This window comes from Mirounga leonina, unplaced genomic scaffold, assembly GCF_011800145.1.
Source record: "Mirounga leonina isolate KUSES-001 unplaced genomic scaffold, KU_Mleo_1.0 Mir_173, whole genome shotgun sequence".
Classification (NCBI taxonomy): domain Eukaryota; kingdom Metazoa; phylum Chordata; class Mammalia; order Carnivora; family Phocidae; genus Mirounga; species Mirounga leonina.
The window spans coordinates 15,247,204-15,273,563 of record NW_023270447.1 but is presented as its reverse complement, the minus strand read 5'-3'; the positions used below and the strand labels follow the sequence as shown (position 1 = coordinate 15,273,563).

The 26,360-nt window shown below is 40.7% G+C and overlaps 1 protein-coding gene and 1 long non-coding RNA gene across 6 annotated transcripts in view; one reads left to right on the top strand and one right to left on the bottom strand.

The window, feature by feature from the left end:
• Nucleotides 1-11,208, bottom strand: part of ALG14 (ALG14 UDP-N-acetylglucosaminyltransferase subunit) — a 105,442-nt gene extending 94,234 nt beyond the window's left edge. For all 5 annotated transcript variants that reach the window (XM_035017981.1, XM_035017980.1, XM_035017977.1 and 2 more), the window contains exons 1-2: nt 10,974-11,208; nt 6,322-6,473 (exon numbers count right to left, since the gene is read on the bottom strand). In XM_035017981.1, the coding sequence (XP_034873872.1) occupies nt 6,322-6,473; nt 10,974-11,109 (288 nt within the window). In that variant the 5' untranslated portion in view covers nt 11,110-11,208. The remainder of the gene's footprint in view (nt 1-6,321; nt 6,474-10,973) is intronic.
• Nucleotides 11,209-11,233: 25 nt separating this feature from the next.
• On the top strand, nt 11,234-25,361 carry LOC118019111. The gene is made up of 3 exons (XR_004681573.1): nt 11,234-11,388; nt 19,052-19,242; nt 24,817-25,361. It is a non-coding gene; the product is annotated as an uncharacterized LOC118019111 (long non-coding RNA).
• Nucleotides 25,362-26,360: the final 999 nt, after the last annotated feature.

Genomic DNA, 26,360 nt, shown 5'->3' with positions numbered 1-26,360 from the left:
TCTGATCTCAATATCCTCACCTGTTATTTCAAAAACATGCCAGGTACAGCCCCACCTCAGGGTCTTCTTTGCAGTTATTGTTTCCTCTCCAAGAATTCTCTTTCCCCAGATGGCTTTATACTTTCACTTCCCTCTCAGGTATTTATTCAAATGTCACTTTTCTGGCCATTTTGCCTAAAATTGCAGCCTCCCTTTATCCACCCCCCCCCCCCAATATTCTGTATTCCCTTCCCTGGCTTTAGTTTTCTCCTTAGCATTTAACACTAATGCATTATACATTTTACTTGATTATCTTGTTTACTGTCTTCCCATTGGAATGTAAGCACCATCAGGGCAGAGATTCTTACATGTTTTATTCACTACTATATCACTAACATTCAGAAAGTATTCAATAAGTATTTATTAAATAAATGAATGAATGCTAAATATACATTTATGAAGGAAAAAAATTCAACCTAGAATTCTAAATGTAGAATGCAATCAAAGGAAGGTCAAAACCAACACATATTCTCAGGCAAACAAAAAACATGGAAAAAATAAATCACTTATAGACCTTCCATGGAAGAATAAAAGATATACTCTGGTAGAAAGACATTGGATCCAAAAGGAATAGCAGGAATAAGCAAAGAAAATAAATCTAAATAAGCACTGACTGTGTAAAACAATAATAGTAATAAGTAATTTGGGTGGTATAAAAACAAAGTAGAACCAAAACAATAATATGTAAGATGGGAAGAGGTGTTTACAGTTAAAATATTCTAAAAGCCTTGTTTTTCAGGAGGAGGATGGAGATATTAAGTTTTTGACTTTAAGTCAGGTAACCATGTAGACAATTTAAGAATAACATCTTTGAGAATAGAATATTTTCCATTCCAGGAGAAGGGAAAAAGGGAGGATAAAGAAAGCTCACTTAATCCAAGCAGAAGACAGAAAAGGAGGATAAAAAGATTCAAAGAAAATGATGGTCAGTAAAAAGAGCCAAATAAAATAGTAGAAACAAATCTAATACATTAATAATCACAATAAATGTGCATGTACCAAACATGCTAGTTAAAAGACAATGATTCTTGGTTTTGAATTTTAAAAATTGTGTTACATGTCGTTTAAAAAGATACACCTAGGGCACCTGGGTGGCTCAGTTGGTTGGGCGACTGCCTTCGGCTCAAGTCATGATCCTGGAGTCCCTGGATCGAGTCCCGCATCGGGCGCCCTGCTCGGCGGGGAACCTGCTTCTCCCTCTGGCCCTCCCCCCTCTCATGTGCTCTCTCTCTCATTCTCTCTCTCTCAAATAAATAAATAAAATCTTAAAAAAACAAAAAAAGATACACCTAAAACATAACAACCACCAAAAGGTAAAAATAAAGAGATGGACAAAGATAAACGATGTGAACACTATAGCATAGATTACAAAAGGGCAAGAGAATGTTATGAAAATATTTATGCCAACACATTTGTAAACTCATAAAAAATAGATATATTCCTAGAAAAATATCTTAGCAAAATTGACTTAAGAACAAACAGGAAGCCTGAAAAGTCTATAACCATAATAAAAAGAACACAACAGGGCCAGATATTTTTATAAACAAGTTCTATAAAATTTAAAAAGTAACTCCATATTTATACAAATTCCTTCCCCAAATAAGATGCTGTATACTCACATGATCAGATTAGTGTAACCTTGATACCAAAACTAAAGAACAGCACAAGAAAGGAAAAGTATGGGGCAATCTCAGGCATGAACATTAATACAATAATTCCTAAACAATATACTTGCAAACAAAATCCAGCAATGCGTTAAAATGTAACTCACTATGCACAAACTAGGTTTATTCCAAGAATTCAACAACAATTCATACCTTGTAACTGCCCACGAAAATAGATAAAATGGAAAAAACAATACGATCATCTGAGATAAAGAAAAGACATTTGATAAAAATCAACAACCAAATACGATTTAAAATTAAACTCCTGGCAAATTTTTAAAATCATAAAGACTATAAAGATGACCACTATACTGCTTCTATTAGTTACTGTTCTGGAAGTTCTAAAAACAAAATGAGAAAAAGAAATAAAAGGTGTAAAGATTAGAAAGAATCATAATTGTTACTATTTGCAGATGATATTATCTTTGTAGATAGCATAAAAGTGTACAAATTACTGGAATTAATTAGAATGTGGCAAAGTGATTCTTAGAAGATCACTATACTCAAATCAATTATATTTCTCTATACTGTAACACAGGAAATCCCATTAAAAGGTATATCACTTACAGCAATAAGACAATACAAGGTACACAGAATAAAAACAACAAAAAATATACAAGTCTCTCGTGAAGAAAATTAGAAATGTTACTGAAAAGCATTAAAGGAAACCTAAATAATGCAGAGACAGACAATGTCCCTGGATAGGAAGATACCATTATATAGATTTAAGTTCTCCTCAAACTGATGCATTGATTCAATTCAAATAAAAATTTTAACATGTTTCTTTGTGAACTTGCCCAAGCTAACTCAGAAACCCATGGGAAAAAAGAAAGAACCCCTAAGATACTTCTGAAGAGTAAGACTACGGGAGCTTGATATTAGGAATAGACAAACAAACCAGTCAACAAAGAGGAAAGCTCACATACAGATCTTTACATACACAGAAACTTGATATAACAGTGGTAGCATTGCAGATCAGTGAAAAAAGGAGTATTCAATAAATAGTGTTGAGCCAGTGCTGGTAGCTACTGCACGAGACATTAAGATCTAGATTGTTCAATATTCTTGGCTAATAAGGGCTCTGCCGGCAAACGTATTGATCACTACCAATTTCTGCAATGAGACTCCTTCTCCCCAGTCTTGTGAGCTCCATGGGAGGTATAATGGATAGCTGTCTAGGGGGCTGCAGGTACAACTCCCCTAAGCTATAGGGAAAAAAAGAGAAGAGTAAGTGGATTCCTCCCTTGAGCAAAGCTTGGTGGGAAGGTGTCTCTCCACCTGGCCTCCCCCCCAAGTGTAGCATATGGTGTAGCCAGCAGAAACGACAACTCATGCTACCACCCTCAACAGCTCTCTCTGCATCTCTGCAGAAACTCTTCCCAGCTTCAGATTCATGAGTAGAGATCCTTTTAGGAATGAGGTAGTATTTTTTCTCTAAAAAGGGTCGCATTGCCCCAGCAGTAAATTAACTGATGGAAGAAAGTAGTCTAAGAGAGATGCTTAGTCCTACACTGGTGGTACCACTTTGAGAGGAAGACAAAATAATGGCACTTTAAAAATTCAAAATCTTTGGCTTTTGGATTAAAGTGAATCAAACCTTGTATGGACCTATAGGGCATTATGTTAACTAAAATATGTCAGACAGAGAAAGACAAAGACCATATGATCTCACTTATAATGGAATCTAAAAAGCAAAAGAAACAAACAAACGAACAAAGCATAAACAGACCCATAAAAGCAGAGAACTGGTGGCTGCCAGAGAGAGCGTGAGGGATGGGCAAAATGGGTGAAGGGGGATGGGAGGTAAGGCTTCCAGTTATGGAATATATAGGTCACAGGAATCAAAAGTTCCAGCACAGGGAATACAGTCAAGGATACTGTAATAGTGTTGTCTGGTGACAGATGGGAGCTATACTTGTGGTGAGCACAGCATAATGCACAGAGTTGTCATATCACTATGCTGTACACCTGAAACTAGTGTAACATTGTGTGTCAGATAAACTTCAATTAAAAAATAAATAAAATAAAGTGAATGACACCCAACTTACAGGGTTCTAAAGTGTCTATAACAATCTTCCTGTAGGGGCCCCTGCGTGGCTCAGTTGGTTAAGTGTCCAACTCTTGATTTTGGCTCAGGTCATGATCTCAGAGTCCTGAGATCGAGCCCTGAGATCAAGTCCACGCTGAGCATGGAGGCTGCTTAAGATTCTCTCTCTTCCAGGGCGCCTGGGTGGCTCAGTCATTAAGTCTGCCTTCGGCTCAGATCATGATCCCAGGGTCCTGGGATCGAGCCCAGCATCGGGCTCCCTGCTCAGCGGAAAGCCTGCTTCTCCCTCTCCCTCTCCCACTCCCCCTGCTTGTGTTCCCTTTCTCACTGTGTCTCTCTCTGTCAAATAAATAAATAAAATCTTTAAAAAAAAAAAAAAGATTCTCTTTCCCTCTGCCCCTCCCCCTCTCAAAAAAACCAACCCACACTCTTCCTGTATATAACAATCTTCCAAATGTTCCATTAAACCACGAAATTCAGCAAATATTCAATATGTATGCTAAATTAAAACTGTAGCCTCTAAATGGATGTAACTTCAGAAAGAAGAATATATATGCTAATAATTGGGTAAAAAGATACCTGTTCCTTATGAAAACAATAACAATTTGTAATTATTCAACTTTTATATTTTTTAAGTAGTCTTTACAACTGCTAAATTATAATACTATATTCCACTTGTGTAAAAAGTCACCACTGTATTCTCCAAATTCTCCACCAATTCTAATATACCCTCTAAGATAAGAGATTCAATGACAGTTTTAGTCTCTGATGCCTTGAATAATCCCCAAAGCATTCTTTTTTACTTAGTTTATTGGATTGGAAAAGAATGCACAGAAGAGGCAGAGTGGCCTATGCAGAAAAAGTTTTGGAGAAGACATGTTTAGGTAAGTGCCACATATCAGGTGGACCTTATTTATACTTCTGGGTCTCCATTTTCTCATTTGTAAAATAAGTATGGTATTATCTGTCTTGCACATTATTAAAAGGATCAGTTACACACACAGGGATGAATAGTGTCCCCCCAAAATTCCTGTCTATTTGGAATCTGTCAGTGTGACCTTATTTGGAAAAAGGTCTTGTAGGTGGAATCAAGTTAAGATGAGGTCATACTGAATGTGTCTGGGCCCTATATCCAATGACTGGTGTCTTTATGAGAAGGGCATGTGAAGACAGAGACACAGGAATGGCCCTATGACAATGGAGGCAGAGATTAAAATGATGCTGCTATAAGCCAAGGAATGCCAAGGAGTGTTGGCAACCATCAGCAGCTAGTAAGAGGCAAGGAAGAATTCTCCCCTAGGGTCTTCAGAGAGAACGTGGCCCAGTCAAATCCTTGATTTCAGATTTCTAGCCTCTGGAACTGTGAGAGAATACATTTCTGCCCTTAGTCACCCAGTGTGTGGTACTTTGTTTCAGAGGCCATAAGATTCCCAAAACAGAAATGAAGCATTTGGCTTACCCCCCCACACACACAGAGAAAACATACCGCAGCATTTTGTTCTGGCTGAATAACAACAGCCAGATTCTGATCCTGTTTGACATGCAATCTCCAAGAACACATTCTAACAGTGTTGTAGTTAGGGATCACGTTTACACAGTTGACCACAACTCAATTGAAACAGGCTTTAAAAAGGTGTGGAGGTGGGGTGAGGTGAGGAAGTGAGAGAGGAAATGAGGGGGAGTAGGAGAGTGGCGGTATTAGTGGATCTGAATTTCCCACACAGATGCAGCCAGACCTCTGGAGTTCCTGAAGGCAGGTCTTACCACCTGGTTCCTCATTTTACTCTTCCTGTGTATTAACATCATTCTTTTCTCCAACTATAGTCTATCTTTACCTGGCAGGTGAAAACATGACTGCCAGGAGCTCCCAAATTTTATCTTTTACAGAGTTTGTCCCCAAAGAAAGACTGCCTCCATTTTCTGGATCCCCAAGTCCAAAAAGCCCAGGGAAACACTGAATAGCCTGAGCTGGGTCAGCTTCCACTCCTGAACTACCTGTTGCTGCTCCTTGGCTGGGCAGGTACCAGAGGGAGGGATGGATGGAGACAATCTACCCAAGGGACAGCTCTAGTTTCCTTCCTTGATAAAGAAGTCATTTCACTTTTGTTCTTTTACCCCTAATTCTGACTAAAATGCTAAACTGAAGTGAGCAACCAGAGATAGAGAAGTTAATTTTAAAGGCAGATTCAAATACAATTTGAAGAATAAGAAGTAGTCATAGATACATCATCAAGAAATGCAATACATTGATAAAGAACTTTAGTGAAGAGCCAATAAGCACATGAACCAGATGCTTTATGTAAGTTTAAATTTTCCTAGCTGGAATTAATTGAAACACAATTTCCCCTATTTAAAAGAATAAAAGAGAATATAAGAAACTAAACTGCCACTTGAAGATGTAGTTTAAAGAAATTCTTATCTTTTGGTAGTAGAGGAACTATATTTCACCAGCAATAAACATTTGACTGCCCTGTGTGGGCAGGGCACTGAGGTGCCACGAGATTGTTTCCAGAGATAATTCAACTCAATATTCAACTTTTAACTTTCTTAGAAATATAAATGATCACTTACCATGGTACTGGGGTCTCTATCAGCTCGATTTAGTTCAAAAGAATTTATTTTATGGGCACTCATTTCATCAGTATCAGCAATGATATAATGTCTAGGAGAGTAAGCATTGGACAGGTTCTCAAGCAGCCTCAGGATCTCAGTGGTGTGCCCACCTGGAAAAAATATTGGAAGGCCTAAGATTAAGAAACCCACAGTGTGGTTACCAGAGGGGAGGTGGGTGAGGGGATGGGGGAAATAGGTGATGGGGATTAAGGAGTGCACTTGTTGTCATGAGCACCTGGTGTTGTATGGTATAGTGTTCAATCACTACATTGTACACCTGAAACTAATATTACACTGTGTTAACTAACTGGAATTTAAATAAAAACTTAAAAAAAAAAGAAACCCCCAATGGCCATATCTATTTGACTGTGTTATACTAATGTTATGTTTTATGTATTTCTCAATAGGTGAAAGGAGCATTTGGAAACAATAATCTATGCCCTTGAATAAATACTACTTTTATATGGGGGAAGAGGATAATAACTTTATAAAACTAAAATTGGCACTAGCAGTAGGTGTTAAGGAAGGCACAAAGAAGTATAAGACACAACTCCTGTTATCAAGAAGCCTGGTGAAAAGGGGAAAGACACACAGACATTTAAAGAGTCATGCAAGACAGCATGAAAAACTTAAATGGGGGCAGAGGTGAGGCAAGCAAATGGTTATGAAAGACCAACCCTGTAAGAGGAAGGGAGATCCCTGGTAAAGGCTGAGAGGACTTGAAAGGTAAAGCTAATGGACAGATAAGAATAGGGAGGCCACTGGCCAAGAGTGGGATTATTAGGACATGAGATGGCAAGAGCTGAGATGTGTGTTCAGGGAATGGTGGGAACACTGTGAAGGAGGGTGAAATCAGATCAGGAAAGTAGCCTGGAAAATGGAAAGACGGTCACTGGGTCACTGAAGGTTTCTGTGCTGAGAAGTAATGTCAATGAGGCATGAGCACTGACCCACAGGACTTGGGGCTTCCTAAGGAAGCCTACTGTTCAGCACTGTAACCCCAGCTCCTGAGAGAGGTCTCAGCATACTACAGGTCGTCAAATATTTACCAGCTTCACCAAAAAACTGTTCAATTTTTGAAACTGTACAATCTCCAAAATTTTAATACTTCTAATTTCAAAACTATGAATTTAAAAATCGACTGTGTACACTGAGGTTTCCTCCATGGGAAAAAAAAACACCAAAGAATATCAACCTCTCATGTAAACTATATAGCATTTAAAGCAAAGCAATCAAACTTCTCTGAGCCCTATCATACCCATTTCGTTTCACTTCATACTCTCTCAGCCTCAGCCAGGTTGATGTCCTTAACATTCTTTGTATTCATCTTATTTGTTACCTCCTCCTTGCCTCTGGTCACAGTGTCCCTCCTGTCTACTAAACTCTCCCCCACCAACAACTGTTGTTAGAAAGCGCTTTCAGTAGTAATACAGTGAACATATAGAAGGATAATCAAACAAATTAAGCGTGTGGTTTCTGCCAATGCACATATTTTCTTATAGTAGAAAAGGAAGGATTACTCTCTAGGTTCCAGAAGGAATTAGATATAGAAATAAAATTGGCATAGATTATGTGTAATCATACTTTATAACTTGTCACCCATCTTCTTGTCTGGGGCATGTAATTTACACATCTGATTTATACTCATTTTGGTATTTTTGTTTTTAGCCTTGAGAAAATGTGGTTTGCAAAGTAGGTACTTGTTTTCACAGCTGGACCAATTAAGGATAAAAAGGATAATATCCACATCCCCACTGAAATTAAAGCTTCATTATACCTGCTTTAACAGTCTTCTCTTTTTTTAAAAAGGAAACATTTACTGAATACATTCTTTAAAGATTTAACCTTGCCACGGAATAAAGTCATTAAAATGATGGGCTTTGTCTTCCATTTTACTCTTTTATTAAGACATATTCTTTGGAAACAAAATCTTCTCAGTTTTACTTAAAATATATCCAGAATCCAATCTCCCCCCCGCCTCCCCCCCCCCCCCCACATCTCCTTTGCTATTACCCTGTTCCAAGCCACATCACCCTCACATCAATTATGACCACGATTTCCTGGTCTGCTCCCCCAGCTCCGCTTGTCCATTCAAGTGTCTACATCAGTCTATTCTCAACACAGCATCCAGTGTGATCCTGTTAGAGAGAGTTGATCAATTTACCTCTGCTCAAAACCCTCCAGTGGCTTCCCTTTTCACATGCAATAAAAGGCATCTTATAATTTGACCCCTTACTTTGTTACCTCATAGACCTCTTCTGCTTCTACCTGGCTTAAGTCTATTCCAGCCACTCTGGCCTCCTTGCTGTTGTTGGGTATCTGTCATCTCCCCTGGGAGCTTTTCCTTACAATTCTGTCTAAAATGCAACCTCCTTCCCCTACCTCATAATATTTATCACCATATAATTTAATATGCAGTCTATTTATTTCTTTTGTTTTTGTCTCCCCTAACCCTTGCTCCACTAGAAGGTAAACTAGATGATGGCAGGGACTTCTGTTCATTTTGTTACTGCTGATCTTCAGTGCCTTGAAAACAGTAGGCACTCCTATAATTGAATGAATGGGTAGATGAGCATTTGGTATTAAATCTAAAATTTGCCTAAGGAAATCATATGATATTTCAAAGAAAAGTAGTAATTTTAATTGATGTTCTTTGAAAATATGTGGTTGATTAATCATATTTTATGGAATCTAAAGATTAGACATTTTTTGGTATTCACGGTAAACACTGAAAAATGCCTTCCCCCTCCTCCAAAATTCTGGCCATGAACTATTAAACTATTTGTCTGATTACAAGTCTTCCTTTGACTTGGAAGATTCTTTGAGGTCCTTGACCTCTCCCTACCCTGAATGGTTTGAATGACAAAGGCACCACTTGCCAGACTAATTCTCAATCTTAATTTTGGTTCCCAGTCCACCAAATCTAATACTGTCAAGTGAATGGCTCTAACATCCATTCATCTATTTGTTCAAGACAGAAACCTGGACATCATTCCTGAGCCTTTCCTTCCTTCATCCCCCGCTTTCAAACCGCCAAGTTCCTACTTGTTTCCCTACCTCAGTCTTTGTCAAAACATTCTCTTGACAATGCTGGCTGGATGATCTTTGTAAAAAGTTTATATTTAATTGGGTCACTCTCCACTCAAAAGTATTTTAAAAGATCCTTTGCTACCAGGACTAACAACAGTCACCATTTATTAAATGCTTATTATATGCCAAGCACTTTGCCAAACACTTTTAATATTACATTTAATCTCTCCTCTTCTCATCCCATATTTTTCAAGGTGGAAACAGAAAGTTCAGTGAGGTTAACTAATTTGCCCAAGATCACCAGGTCAGTAAGTGGCAAAGATGTGATTCAACTCCAGGATTATGTCAATCTAGGGCCTGTGGTCCTAACCCCTACACGGTATAAAGCAGTGGAGTAGTGCCAATAATAGCTTTATAGAGCGTGGTTTACAACGCCCTTTGGGATCTGCACTGGGCTTACCGCGCCACGTGGAACTCAAAGCAACAGTGCCCTCCCACCTCTGGCCATTCCAAGTGCTATCAACTTCTTTTCACACCTTCCCAGTCCTCCAAGCCTCTTTGGTTCTTTCCTGGTCATCTTTCAAGTCTCAGTTTAGACACCACTTGTTCCAAGAATTTTCCTGTCTCAAGTTCAGATAAAACGGCGCCCTTCCTGAAGACTGCCATCGCAGCCTATACCTCCCAGATTATAACAAGCACACATTTTGTTTTGTTTTTTGTTTTCTGTTAGTTTTCCTATAATCTCCTTTTCATTCACTGCTGTATCCTTGTACCTTTCACACTGCTTAACTGCCTAGTCACCACTCTGTGGCAAGTAGTAGTAGTAGTCAGTTTTGTTATTTCCAGAGCTTAGCACAGTGCCTGGATTCCCCAAAGGCTCAACATATGTTAACTGAAAAAAGTAACGAGTTACACTTGAACACCAGTTTAGAACATTTGCTCATACTGTAAATATTATTCTAACTGGATACAATCTCCTAGCATTTCTAAGCGTACACGTCAGAACTTTTTGTGAGGGCCTGCAGAGCTGGCAGACTGTTAAATTGTATTACCTGATAGGGCAGCTTGTTGTTCATATGCTGACACAATATTCGGAAATGTGTATTGTTCTGTGGTCAGTAGATAATTGTTTCTAACCTCATGGATTTGTATATTTATAAATGTGACAATTCACTTTGCCTCATTTATCATCTAGTATTCGTGATTCCTAACCTAAATACAAAATGCCTAGATTAATGATGCAAAACAGCTATTTTTAATCAGGAAAATTCTAAGTTAGCAACATAAGGCTTCTGCGTCCTCTCTGCTTAATAATAATTTGTTAGAATAATATACGCTACGTGGAAGCTTAATTACAGACAAGTGTAAGTTACTCATTTGTCCTTAAAAGATGCTTGGGCCGCGTCAGCAAACCAGGATTTCGCCCCTGGGCGGACCGGTTCCGGTTAACACAAAGAAACTACAAATCTCAGCATGCAATGCTCCAAAAAGTACTAAGGAGACTAGAGGAGAGAGTCGCGGTGTACTCTGGGGTTTGTAGTGACCGGCCCAGGCTCGACAGTCACCGCCTCAATACTTACCGGACCCAGCCACCACCAAGAGACTGAGAGACTGACGGGGCACCAGGACCTGAGAATGGAGCACTACCCACAGCCGCAGTGCCAGCAGCGCGGCCACCGCAGCTCCCGCCGCCGCTAGGATAAGGACGCTAGCCATGCAAAGAAACGACGCATGCGTATTATCGCCCCGCGCCGCCGCTCAGAAGCAGTCAAAGTTCAAGAAGTACGGGCTCTGCGGAGACGCAAACGGGGCGTGTCGAGCCTCTTGGTGGGCGGGGCTTGTCTGCGCCAGGAGAAGTTCAGGGCGGGAGGCGGAAGTGCTGGCTCTGGGCACTTTGGTGGCTTCCCTACCGGATTCCATGCGGCTGCCTCCCAAGCATAAACTGAAATTCGGCAAGTTAAACGCAGGACAAGTGTGATTTCCACCCGTGACGAGGTCAGGCCACCTGTGCACCCCAAAGGCTCCGGAGCTCCCAAGTTAGGAGGGGTTCCCGCGCCACTAACTTTGTGAATTCCACCTGAGGCCAATAGCATACATCGCCTTTTTTCTTCCTTCCTTCCTTCCTTCCTTCCTTTCTTCCTTTTCTTTCTCTTTCCCTTTTCTTTTCTTCCTTTTTCTTTTTTCTTTCTTTTTTTTTTTAAAGATTTTATTTATTTATTTGACAGAGAGAGGCACAGTGAGAGAGGGAACACAAGTAGGGGGAGTGGGAGAGGGAGAAGCAGACTCCCTGCCAAGCAGGGAGCCCGATGCGGGGCTCGATCCCAGGACCCTGGGATCATGACCTGAGCCGAAGGCAGACGCTTAACGACTGAGCCACCCAGGCGCCCCCTTTCCTTCCTTTTTCAATGCCAAGGGAAAAGTTTCTGTTGCAACATGAAGACAGTACTGTGCTTGCCAGTAAAAGTTACCTTAATACAAAAAAGTAAATTTAGGGCCCTCATCAGAATCTCTTTCCCGACACTCGTGTTTTTAATTTTTATAGGCATTTTCACAGATCTGTGCGATCAGAGTGGCCGAGGGTGATCACCTCCAATTATGCCATGATCCTTAGAGGAGTGGAAGCTCAGTGACTCAAGGTAGCAGGATAGAGAAGGCAGCGTCCTACAATTAATATTCAGTTAATTTTACTACAAAGCCAACACCTCCCCTAATCCCAGTTTTGCTTATATTCTGTTGCCTGTGTAATCCACATTGCAGCAATATAAAAATACTGAGATTACAGAAGTCCCCTCACCCCAAGTGTAATTTGCCATCAGTCCCGTACAGACTGTAGGTTAGACAGCGCAAGTATATAGATGAATAAACAGGTCCTGAAAGATGAAACAACCTGCTCACTTGAAATAGTGGCAGATCTAGATTTAGAAACCAGAAATCCTAACTCTGGCATAGGAGTATTACATTTTGTATTCCTTTGCTAAGTTCAGACTTACTTGATTATCACACTTGCCTAGAGCTTAGAATGTGTCTTTTAAAATGCAGTCTCTCAGGAGAGGCCTGGGATCAGGTTATTTAACCAATGTGTCAGTTTCTATCAGCAGTCAAGTTTGGGAAGCATTTAGGGACCTAGCGTCATTTTCTGGTTAATGGATCTCATAGCGCTTCCCATATTCAGTCTCCCATTCAAATCGTCTTAACCCTACATCCTCACAATAAGGCCAAAAGGTGAATATTATTTCCCTCTTTAAGGACAAAGACACAGATTCTATAAAAGTAATATAGTTTGCCTAAGATTTCTTAGCTAGGAAGTGGTGGAGGAAGTTTATAGTTGTGGGCATAGAATTCAGTGCCTCAGATTTTGATGAAATCAGAATCCCCTGGGCTTATAAATACATAGTTCAAAGTCCAGGGATAGGGCCTCTGGCACAGTATAAAAAACAACTTAAGTATATTACAAAGGATGTAGTTTTCTTTCATCTGCCCACTCTGCCATTCCCAGCAATGGCTTCAACCTAAAACTCTCCCCTCATACTTCAAAGAAGATGTTAGCGTCTCAGAAATTACATCCAGATGAGGAAATTTCCGGAGCCAAAAAAGGACATTATCTTGTCATTGGGTCTTTCTTTTTAAGGGTGAGGAAACTTTTTCCCCGAACCCCTCACAGACTTTCTTTCACACTCTCTGGCTATATTTATATCACTTACTTATTCATAAAAGGAATGAGACCTCAAAGCTGGCTGGGGTAGGGTGGAGCATGGCATACAGCTCCCTGTTGTATCTGGTTATTTGGTGGAGGGTGGGTACTGACCACAAAGGTCTCTTGGAGAAGGAAGTTGGAGGAGGGTAGAGGAGAGATGATTGTTGCTTAGGCAAATAATAGTGTTTGGATTGCTGTGAAAATATTGTGTCCCAGATGGCTTTGTAACCTGACACAGGCAATGTAGATGGCAAGCATATTAATAATTACTAGACTGCAGGTCTCGGAAGACACTCTTACATTCTCCTTTACCCCATCGCCTCACTTCAATAATTACTTGTATCTGTAGGAAATACCCTCTTGATCGCATTGGCATGCAGCTGAATGAATGGGGCTGATCAAGCATTTAGGGCTGCCAGTAAATGCAGTGAATCAAAGAGGGAGGAGGAGCAGACATTGTTTAGAATTATTGGTAGAGTTATTTTGAATTAAGGCCAGGGTCAAACCATTCAGTGTTTCTGACAAGGAAGTTGAGTGTAGAGAGGAGCTAGGTGGCAGGCTGGGACAGGAACAAAGTTGGGAACTCCTAACAAAATGTCTATTGGTCTGTGACAGGCACAAAATGTGTAGGTAATCAGAGGTCACGAAGCTGTACTGGATTAATCAGGAAAGGCAAGGCTGAGTGATAAGAAGCGGCAACTAAAATTTCTCTTGGGGATTAAATTGCACTGACAACACAGATTACAAATGCATGGAAGTAAATTATAGTGCTGTGAGAGCATGAAAAATGTATTAATAATTGACAAAATGAGTAATGATATTGAGCCATAGCCAATTGTAAGTAATCTGTCTGGGAAGTGATTTTTATTATCTTCTTAAATCTATTTTCTAAGCTTTTATGGCAGATATCTATTATTCATGAATATTAAAAAAGTTAAAATTATTTTGCACTATTCAGTAGGATTGTGCTTGTTCATTTATTTAACATATTTAATGAGCACCTGCTATGTGCTAGATTTAGGTACAGGAGATCTCGTATGAATAGGACAATAGCCCAGACAAGAAACTTAGACTAGGAAGATGATAGTGGAGAGAGAAGAGGGTTTGGGAGGAAGATTTGAGATACATTTTATGGATAGAGTTGTTAAGACTCATTGATGGATTAGATATTGGGGATCAAGATGGCTCCTAGAGTTTTGGCTTCAAAACTGGTTAGATGGTGTCATTTGCTAAGAATAGATGGACAGGAAGAGAAACAGGCTTTTGTGGGTAGACACAGGGGAGGAGAGGATGAAAATGAAGTGTTCTGTTTTGGATGTTAGTTTGACTAGCCTGTTAGATATCTAAGTGATATGTCAAATAGGTAGTTTCATGTACAAATCTGAAGCTTGGGTCAGAGCTAGAGTTATAAATTTAGAAGTCAGCATATACATGGTACTGAAAGCCACGAGACTGGGTGAGATCACCTAGGGAGGAGTCTAGGTCAATCCCGTGCAATAGAACTTTCTGCAACAATGTGAAGGTTTTATGGCCATGTTGCTCACTATCTACATATGTCTATTGAGCACTTGAAATGTGGGTAGTGCGATTGAGGAACTAAATCTTAATTTTACTTCATTTAAATTATTTTAAATTTAAATAGACACATGTGGCTAGTGGCTACTCTATTGGACAGCTCAGGATTGAGAAGAATATGGGGTCATTAACATTTAGCGGTCTAGTAAGGGAGATTTAGCCAGCAAGGAAGATAGAGAAGGGCAAGCCAGGGAGATAGAAGGACAATCAGGAAAGAGTGGTGGCCACAAAAACCAAGAGAGGAAAATGATTCAAGAATGGGAGTGTGGTCAGCTATGTCACATGCTATTCATAGTTGGGATCAGATGACTTGAAAACAAATTCATCACTGAGGAGTTAAGTGAGAGCAGCATTTCCATGGAATGGTGGTTGTAGAAGGCAGTTGGAAATGGGCAGAAGAGAGAATGGGAGATGAAGAAAAGCAGTGTCTATAGACAATTATTTCAAGTTTTTCTTTGAAGGGGAGTGGAGAAATTAGATGAGAAATGAAGGAGAATTTGGAATTGAGGAAACTTATTTTTTAAGATGGGAGTTACTGGACATATTAATTTGAATTTTAAAATGATCCAGTGGAGGAAAATTGATACAGGAGAGAAAGGGAATGAGAGAGTAGGAACAAAGTTCTTCAAAAGATGAGGATTGGAATGTACAACACAAGTGGAGGGGTTGGGCTTTGATAGGAGGAGGGACCCTTATCCCATGGTAACAGGATATAAGGCAGGGATATAATGCAGGTGCTGGGAGGTTTACAGAATTGGTGGTGAATAGATGAGGGGAGGGTGTGGGGATATGGGGTACAGAGTGTGAGAGGCTTGAGGAGAAAGAAGTTAGGAAATAATCATCTTGAAAAGTAATTGGCATATTCACCAGGATCGGCGTAGGATTTCTGGGCAGTTTGGAATGCCCATTTGAAGCATGTGATAACAAATTTAGAGAGAAACCATTCAGCATAATTTTATGTCTTTTTCCCCACTGGAAAAGGCAGATAGTTGGCTTTAACCAAAGTTAGATTTTTGACAGGTGAATACATTAGCGAGGTAAGATTCTTAAGGGAGCAAGGTCCATGGAACTTTCTCTGGGCATAGTGGGAAGTGAAGACAGGAGGGTAAAGGTAGGAGAGTGGAAATAGTGGCAGAGTGTAAAGTCAGGGGATTGGAAGCCTAAAGAAGGTTGAAAAATTGCAATGAAAGAACTAGAGCCAGTGAACTGTAGAGATAAGAGGTGGTGGTCAGAGGGTGGGATGCTTGAAGTCAATATTGTGTTATTACTGATAGTAGTTTTTAGGGTGTCACTCTAAGAATGGATCAAAAAGATGCAGGGGCCACCACATGAATGCCAAAGTCACTAAGGGGTGGAGAGGAAGATGAGCTCAAGTTTTCAAAAAGTAAAAGTTTGGAAGATGATAGCAACCAAAAAGAACTTTGGGTATAAGCAGGATATCTTCCGTTTGTCCCTCAAGATTCACGCTTCCCCACCCCACCCAGCCATGGGAGCTGAAACCTATGGATTCAATCAGCAGTTTCCTTGCTGTCTTGTTCTGGTTGGGTTTGGCCAATGGGGAGCCTCAGCAGATCTGATGTAGGGAGGCTGTGTCCCTGAATGGGGGGGAGGGGGAGGACTCTGCTCTTCAACATGGCTTCTATACCTCTCTGTCCTGGGCCCCAGAGCTCCCTTTCCTCATTCCTTCAGGCCAAGGGGTGGTGAAAGTTCCACTGTTACTAGCCCTCAGTGACTGCACTATCCCTCGTGCCTTCCTTCCCTCATTCACACCTCTGTAAATCATCCCTTTATTAAATCATCCTCAACTTAATGTAAGTGCGCCACCTATATCCTGTTGGGGTGGTACAACTGCATGACAGGAACTTCAAAGGAGCTAGAGTTTTTAAAAGAAGGAGAAATGGTTTGGAAGCAGTGATGTGGATCAAGAGTTTCCCCACCTTCTGTGGGTGTGTGAGAAACAAATGGCCTCCATTTGAGAGACATATTGAGGAGCAAGTCTTCAGCTTCTACAGGGAAGTGGAGAAGTCATTCAAAAAGAAGTTGAAGATATAAGGGAGGTTTGCAGGTGACAGATTAGGAGGTCCAAAGTATGCTGTGAAGGGTTTGAAGGGTGGTGAGGAATGGGAGTTGGGTCAGATTGGGGGAATTTAAAAGTAACCATGGAGATAAGAATCAGGATGGTAATAGCTAATCTGGGAGGCTTTCTGGGGCTTGGAGTAAATAGGGATGAGGGCAGCCTCTCAATTCATTTCAGTTCAGTTCTATGAGTACCTAATATGTGCAGCTCACTGGGCTAGGTACTGGGATACAGTGGTAAGGCAGTAACAGTTAATACCCAAGCAGTGACTCAACAATGAGCCTGACTATGTGAACTGCATACCTCTTAACAGGGCCTCCTAGAGAAAAGCCACCCAACCCATGCTTTCATGGGCTGCTTTGGAGTATGGGCCACTAGGGACCCTGGCATGTAGGCCCCTCCTCAGCAGAGGTCAACAATCTTCAGTCCTAATGAAGGTGGTAAAGTACAGATAAAGACTGAAGCTCTTCTGCAAGAGCCAAGAACACCACTTTGGTCAGCATTATGTGTGCCCGTGACAAGGTAAAGCTGGAAGGGAGTTCTTAGTCTGGGCCATAGACAGAGCTGTGGCCACCAGGACTGATGGTTGTATGCCTTACCATCAAAGATCTTCTGGATGGTGTGGTAGGATAGGTGACAGAAATTGTCCCAGTACAATCCAAATCCATAGACAAGACTTTTTTTTCCTCGTCAAATATACTAATGTATGTTTAAGTTGCAACCTTTTCCTGGATGAAGCCACTTGCTAGGATTCCTTGAATGCTAACCCTTGAAGGCTAAGGCCATTGTTAATATTTAATTGGCATTTACTGTGCGCTTACTGTATGCCAGGCACTGAGAACGTGAATTAACTAATTCTCACAATAACTCTAATGAGGTAGGCATTATAATGATCCCATTTTACAAATGAAGATACTAAGGTACAGAGAGGTCATTTGCTCTGGGTCAGAAAGCCAGGAATTGGCAGTCAGAATTCCAAAAAGCTCATACTCTTCCCTTCCACAGTATCATTAAAAGAATTTATCATATATTTATATCAGCTGTTATGCTATATATTATTTTTTTAAAAGATTTTGTTTATTTATTTGACACAGAGAGAGAGAGAATGAGAGAGAGCACGTGCACAAGCAGGGAGAGTTGCAGAGGGAGAAGCAGGCTCCTGGCTGAGCAGGGAGCCCGATGTGGGACTTGATCCCAGGACCTTGGGATCATGACCTGACCCGAAGGCAGATGCTAAATGACTGAGCCACCCAGGCACCCTGTTATGCTATCTATTAAGGAAAGAAAGATAGAAATCTACTTTACTATGACTGACTTTTCCTTTATAAAATTAGAGCTAAATAGGAGGCAAAGGATTTTTTAAAAAGTGACCTTTTCAGGGGCACTTGCCTGGCTCAGTTGGTAGAGCACATGACTCTTGATCTAGGGTGTTGTGAGTTCAAGCTCCATGTTGGGTGTAAAGCCTACCAAAAAAAAAAAAAAAAGTGGGTTTTTCATATTCCAGTTAAGAATTGCTTTTCTGTTTTCTAGCTTCTTCTCCAAGTGCATTTCAAAAGGATACTAGATTAAATAGGCATGTCTGTTTGTCTGTCTGTCTGTCTCTCTGTATATAATAACTCTTGATTCATGCCTTGTTTAAGATAAATTTGCAGTGAAATTAACTAGACATTAATTTTATTCTCTTACTTTATGCTCATTTATCGCAGGTATATCTTTCCAGATATGTTTATAAATTCAGCTCCAGCCCTCTACACACACAAAATGCCTTATCAGTTCCAAATTTAGCAAGACAGTAAAATCTTATTTAAAAATACATTCCCAGACTATCACGGTAAGTATCACGCCACGTCATACTGTTCACTAATGACAACCACAACAATAATGGCTCCTTTAATTTTCAGTTACCGTATTTTCAGTTTTAGACCTATAAGTAAAGTCAGAAACAATTCTATTTCTGCACTAAACACTGCTTGTCTTTGAAGTCTTGCAAATTTATTTTCTTCTCATCCCAACCCTCCCTCCCTGCAGAGCCTCTGCCTGGCACACCTATCAGGTCTGCCTTTTCCTCACTGTACACCTGCGCTTTCTACCCTGTCTTTCCCAAATCCTTTTTTGCTGCCACAGAACTCTTTGTCCTTGGTAGAAACACACAGATTATACCTTCTCTCTTCTCTGACTATACATTGTTCCTGTGAAATTCACATGTGTGATAAAACATGCAGACTGCCATTCAGTAGGCATTCATAAACTTTCTCAACCACCTCTCACAGCCTCCTATGAACTTAAGTACTATTATTATCCCCATTTTGTAGGTGAGGAAGTTGAGGCTTTACCACGCTAACTCATCACTACTGCTGCTTTGATTGGACTTCCTGTGGATGTACTGTGGCCATCTAGTGGCCTCAGGAATATGGTGATGTTACCTAGGGAAGGTACTTACTGCAGAAAACATCATACCTTAAGAAGAGGATAAGAATGAAATATACAGATGTGCTACTTAAAGGTTAGTGTTATTTTCTCCTGCAAGTGTTGTGTAAATAGTATATGACTACATTTCACCACAGCAGGTAAATAACTCTTGCTGTGCCCTTTAACCTGGTTTCTTTTTTTTTTTTTTTAAAGATTTTATTTATTTATTTGACAGAGAGAGACACAGCGAGAGAGGGGACACAAGCAGGGGGAGTGGGAAAGGGAGAAGCAGGCTTCCCATGGAGCAGGGAGCCCGATGCGGGGCTCGATCCCAGGACCCTGGGATCATGACCTGAGCTGAAGGCAGGTGCTCAACAACTGAGCCACCCAGGTGCCCTAACCTGGTTTCTTATCAGCTTCTGCAAGCTTTATTTAATAGCCTGTTCATCTTTCATCAACGTTGGGTGCCCTCTTTATTGTGAATCCCTTCTCAATTTGTTACAAACAGGCTTGTTAATTTACCAACAACAGTTTTTGATAGAAATCTCAAATGACTTAGCTTTTTCCCAAACTTAAGCTTCCCTTCTCCACACCAGTACTCCAGTGGGATCTTTGTTGGTTATATTTGTTTTGGAGTAAGTTAAAAGACAACTTAAATGAACCTGAGAAAGTCTTATCACTTTGTAATACTTGATGAATATTTACCTAGGAAACTGTGGAATGCCTGCATCTTAACTTAGAAATTTAAAAGAATCTCTAAATTTTCCTTTCTGAATAGGTGCTATACACTAAACAAAACCTCTTATGGTCAGTGTCCTCCATCAATTATGTCCCCTCTTTCCTGAGTCTCTAACCACTGACTCTTGCCGTGTCTTTATCCTTAGCCTATAATGCTCAAGTCTCCCCCATTAAAAAATAAAAGCAAAATCAATAAAACCCTCCATCAGTCTGGCTCAGCATAACTCCTTTAAACTACCAGCCCAACCACATGAAAACGGCACTCCAGTCTTCAACCACACCTTTATGCTTTTGCCAGAGTGTTTTTCCATTCCCAATCTATTTTTATGCAACTGGGCTGTTTCATGAAGCCTTCTGGTGAGCATGGAGCAAAGTTCTATTTCAAGTGTTGAGAGGTGGTCATCTGAGCAGGTAGCCAGGCAGCCGATTCTTGGTGGACTCCTAACATATGGAGGTTCCTCTCAGCATACAGAGGAAGCGTGGCCCTCTCAACACTACAGAATAGGTATTGACTGACACAGGCCTTGCCCTAGAATGACACTGTCTTATGCATAAAGGATACCTCTATAATACCAACCCAAAGAGTGTCTGAGTGTTTAAGAGCTTGGTTGAATTTGTGCTGACCTGACTTGCTCCTACAAAAGGAAACAACAGAGCCTTCCTCTGATAAAACTTGCAAATAAATGGGATACATTAGGTTTGCTCTATCTTAGCCAATCTTCCCTGTCAACCACCACCATATAGCTCTGCAATAACTTTCTGAAAAGACCTAACAAACCACCCAAGAAGGGAACTTTCAGATGCCTTTTCCCCATTTTGTTGCATTTCTTCTTAGTCTCTCAGTCTAGTGGCCCCTCTCATCCTTCAGAAATATTCAACCACTTCCCACCAAAGGATGTTTTATCCCTTAGTTTCTTTTCCCATATCTCAGTGCCAGACTTCATCTGAATGAGCATTCTTTTTTTATTTCCCTCAGTCGTTTGGGACTCCAGAGGATAATGGGCTTAAGTCTCATGTCTAAGGGTGAAGGTAAATCTCCCAATAGTTGTTTCTTCCCACCACGGTGATCTCTATGCTATCTAAAATATAAGCACACATTACAACACAATTATTTTCCTCAGAGACAATCCAATCCAATCCTTTCTCCATGAAATATTCCTTTTCTTAAAAGAATTTTGGCCTTATAGTATCAGAACAGAGATTGCTACTTTCTCTGCCACTTTAAAGAAACAGCACCAACTTTAATTAGAATTTGTCAACTCTGGGTCTCTTTTTATGGGGGTTTGGGATAGCAGGGAGTTATATTTTCAGTTTAATCTGCCAAACAAAAGTGCCCAAAGTTTGTTTTACTATTGCTGATTCATATCCCTTTTGTCCATTCATATTTACTGATGTATTGCCCCCCCCTCCATTGATATTCTAAAGGGGGGGGTTTGCCCAAACTCCAGCTGTGCCGAAGTATTTTGGGTCCTTCATTTCCACACCCAGCTTGGATCCTTGATTCTCCAGTGAGCAAGCTATCTATCTCGCGTAGAAGTGACAGTTTCTGACTATGAGACTGGAGGTAGGTGGAGGCGCTGTCTCTGGAGGCCCCAAGACCCCATGACTATAGAATGCAACCACCATATCCAAGAGTAGTTCTGAACTTTGGGAGAACTTGACCAGCCTAACATGCAGAGCGCTCTGCTATTCCAGCTGTTCATGTTACACATTATATGTATGCTGGGCAGCTCAAACTGTGGGCCACCCTAGTCTCCCTGGGGGCTGGTTCTCATCTAAGTCCACTTGCAAGTGCAGCTTGTCATGACTAGTTACCACCTTATCTTTTTTTTCCTAAAAATTCAGTGTTCTTAAAAGAGACTAGTCCGTGTTTGCTGTCTCATTTTCCTTTGTTCATTTTCTTTTTTTTTTTTTTTAATTTGAGAGAGAGAGAATGAGAGAGAGCACATGAGAGGGGGGAGGGTGAGAGGGAGAAGCAGACTCCCCGCCGAGCAGGGAGCCCGATGCGGGACTGATCCAGGGACTCCAGGATCATGACCTGAGCCGAAGGCAGTCGCCTGACCAACTGAGCCACCCAGGCGCCCTCCTTTGTTCATTTTCACTCCTTAATTTGCTGTATTCTAGCTTCTGCCATAGTTATGCACCAGTAACCTCTAGATTTTCAAGTCCAAAGAGCATTTCCTTTTCTGGCCTCTCTCGTCTTCTCTCAGGCAATTGAAATTTTTTTTCTCTCATTGATGTTCATTACTCCATTTTCTTCTGATTCTCCTCACATCACTATTTTTCTATCTTAAAGGTTTTCTCTTTCTACCTCCTTTAAGATAAAAAAAAAAAAGCTTTAAAAATATATTTAGAAAATGCTAGAAATAATAAAATGGAAACTTAGGTAGCCGCCAGCTAAGTTTTCCCTTTCATGTATTCTTTTTTCATACTGCCATTCTTGTTCCCTCTAAGAAACAAAATCCTTATTTACCCCATTTTGGTCTTTGTATCTCTGAGGGTTCTTAACTTTGGGAATCTTTTCTTCTTACTTCTCGTGGCAGATGAATGCCTGCCAGCATAGCATCCATTCTTCTCCCTCTGGTGCATGTTTGCTCAGCCGGAGACTCCTTGTCCTCCTTTACAGCTAGCTATGATTTTGTGGGGACATTCTTGCTGATGGACTATAACTAGAAGTGGTGAGTACAACTTTGGCCTTATGTTTGTAAAAGAAGACAGCTTGCCTTGCACCACTTGCCGTCTCCTTCATGGACGTGTCTATGACCATCTGTAACCATGGAGATGAGGAAGACATCCCGGGGCGGGGGGACAACAAGATAGAAGGAATCTGGGTCCTGAATGACCTCATAGAACAGAGTGTCCTGTCAGTCTAGCCCCAACAATTATGTGAGACGGAAAGACACTTTTGTCTTCTTTATTTTCATTTTTCACTTCTTTACTTTCATTTCCACTGCTTTCTGGGGTCTCTATTACAGCAAGTTAGCCTTTACTCTAATACAAAAATTGATACCTGGAGATGGGGGACTTCTAACAAAGTCTTAAAACATATAGCATTACCTAGGTGGTCAGACCCTTGGCAGCGAGGAAACAGCTCTTGCAGGCTGGAAAACTGGTGATTCTTGTAATGCCATTGTAAGATGTTCTGTAAAAATCTCACTACTCAATTTAGAAGACTGACCATGTTTCTTGTATCACTGAATTTTAGAGGAAGCATTTGGAAAGAACCAGAATAAGAATGTAATTGTTGCTCCCTGGCTAGTTTAGGAAGATTTTTCAAGAAAGAAATGAGCTCACATAAGAAATGATGGGTTTGCAAGGAAAGATGGAAGAAAATACAGTGTATAGAAAATTGGGGCCTCACAGTGTTGGAAAATCCAATTGTTTCTATGGTCCAAACAGGAGAAGACTGTTTTTCAGACACTTAATGCCCACCTATTAAGATTCCTCAGCCAAAAAGATCTAGCCTTGCAGCAAAGGTCAGATTAGTGGTGTTACCCTCATTTAGTTTTTAAAGTTTTACCTCAAAGTAGCCGACATTAAAACAATGAGAAGAGGAAGGAGTAAAGCATAGAAACTAGAGAATAAGAAGGTTTAAGAGCTCGGTCCAGAAAAGAACTTTGGGTATAGTTTCGGTCGCATGTAACAGACTGGAGATGAATAGCATAGATGCTTGCAAAGATTTTGAGGAAATTTTATTGCTAAAGAAACCGGAAATCTGACCTGCAAAAGCGAATCATTGTGTCCTCAAGCCATTTCCAGGAAAGCATACACTCCAATTTTCACTTAAATTTTGAACCTGGAGAATAATGGATAAGGAAGAACCTCCTAGAGTGGTAAACCCAGGGGCACTATGGGTATAACCAAACACATCCACATAGGATTTTCATCAGGGAATTTCTTCCATGGCCAGGGCAGGAATTTCTTTCTGGAAAGAAAACTATGAAGGGCTACTGGTCGTTGCGTGTTTCCCATTCTGTCCTTTTGGAAATGGAAGTTTTTATTGTGGTTAATTGTATTCCTGCTCCACCATTGCATATTGGGTTCAGTGTGGGTATCAAGTAACTTCTTTTTAGTTTATAATTATTGGACTATGTGTAGCCACATCTAGACATAACAGAGAAGAACTGTGGGCCACCCTAGTCTCCAAAGTACTTTCCCCAGAGATACTGGACTTTGAGCTGGCTACAGAAACTGGATCGGCCCTCTCCCTTAGAGAGAGAGGTTGAGATACATGGGAAGAAGAGAGCACTCAAACAGTTGGGTAGTCTGAAGGATTGAGTGAACCTCTTTGTTTATCTTTGCCTTAATACATGCAGTCTTCCTGGAGGTTCTGATTTATTTATTCAGAAACCTATCACCTGCCTCTTGTCAGCTGTCAAATTTGTATATCCAACCAGGATTCTCTTTTATGTTCTAGACCTATATTATGCAAATACAGTTAACCCTTGAACAATATGTACGGGTCCACTTATATGCAGATTTTTTTACAGTATAGTACTGTAAATATATTTTCTCTCCCTCACAATTTTCTTAACATTTTCTTTTCTCTAGCTTACTTTATTAGAAGAATACAGTATATAATACATATAACGTACAAAATACGTGTTTATCGACTGTTTATGTTATTGGTAAAGCTTCCAGTCAACAATAGGCTATTAATAGTTCAGTTTTGGGGGAATCAAAGTTTATGTGCAGATTTTTGACTGCATGGCTCCCTAATCCCCATGCTGTTCAAGGGTCAGCTGTATTGGATACCTTTGCATGGATTGACCATAGGAGAAATCTTAATCATAACATGTCTGAGACTGAAGTTATTTTTGCTTAAACATGTACCTAATCTGTGAGAGATTGCAATTCATAGTCACAAACTCGGCCCATCCTCACCATACATGCCCTCTTGCACTGTGACTTTTCTGTTCTTCCCATCAAGGAGTGGACTCTGGATTTCCACCTCCTAGTGTCTGGGCTTGCTTTGTGATTTGCTTTGATCAGTAAAATGCAGCAGAAGTGATGATGTGGGAATTGTGAGCCCAGAGCTGAAGAAGCCTTGCAGGCTTTGCTGTCACTGTCTTGGAAAGCTCCTGTCATCATGTGAAGAAACATGGGCTAGCCTCTTTGAGGATGAGAGGCTATGTGGATAAAGATGCCCAGCTGGCATCCACATCAACCACCAGCATGACTTGGAATGTAATTTACAAGACCCAGTAGCTGCCTTTCCCATAATTATTCAGAATCTCAGGAGATTCTTAAGGAGACAGGAATGCAGAACAATAAACTCAGCACAAGTTGCATGCCCATGAAGCTGGCCTTGACCCTTGAGAAACCATCTTGGACCATCAGGCTCCTGCCAAGCTGCCACAGCTGACTGTCACCAGATGAGTGAGCCCAGGCAAAACCAGCAGAATTTCTCAGCCAAGTCCAGCCCAAATTGTTGACCCACAGAATTGTTAGCTAATAAATGATTACTGTTTTAAGCCATGAAGTTTGGTGACAGTTTGTTTTAGGCAGCAATGACTGAGACATCCTTAGTTAATGATCTCCTATCCGGGATGATTAAAACCTGAATCATTCAACCTCACCCATATTTTCATGTCATCCTATGAGGCCTGAGGAGCTCTCTTTTACCTCCCTGTGTATTCTCTTCTTGCCTAAGAATGCGGGTTGTGGAGTCAGAGTGTCTAGGTGTAAATCCTAGGTTCTCCCATTACTAATTATGTGACCTTGGACACATTATTTTACCTCTTTGTGCCTCTGCTTCCATCTCCATAAAACAGAGCTAACCTTATCTTTCATATTAGGGTCTGTGCAGGTTAAATGAGGTCATACATAAACAGGGCCGAGCACAGTGACCGTGCTCCAGAAGTATCAGTGATTCTGACGGACTTGAATTCAGCCATACTGTCCGTGAGGTTCAGGATGAAACATGCAGGAGTGCCATAGAAGACTTCGGGGCTTGGGCAGGAACAGCACTCACAGGGGGAAACAGATGTGGTCCCAGAGGAACTGTAAAGTAGTATGAGCTCAGAAACTCGAGCTTGGCAGTCAGACTTTCCTCCCTTCTGTCCCAGCTCTGCCATTTTCTTTCACAAGTTACTTACTCCTTTTAAGTCTTCCTTTTGTCAACTGTAGAGTAGAAATAATAAAAGGAAATCTCTGAGAACATCATTGCGAGGCTAGCCTGAGGATTGAATGATTAAGTCCTGTAGGCCTGGCTTATAGAGGAAGCCCCATGAGCCTGACATATAGAATATGCCCCCTACATGATATCTGAAATGTGAGGATTGGTTAGAAAGGCAAGCCAGTATCTCTCTGCAAGGATAATTACCAGATATAAGGTACACCATATACAAGACTGGAAACAGGATGTGAGGTAAGAGATCAGGTGCCAAGGAGAGGATGAACAGATTAAGTTTGGAAGCCAAGGCAGAAATGAAACCCTACAGGGCTTTGGTTCCAGCATCAGAAAGTGTGGAT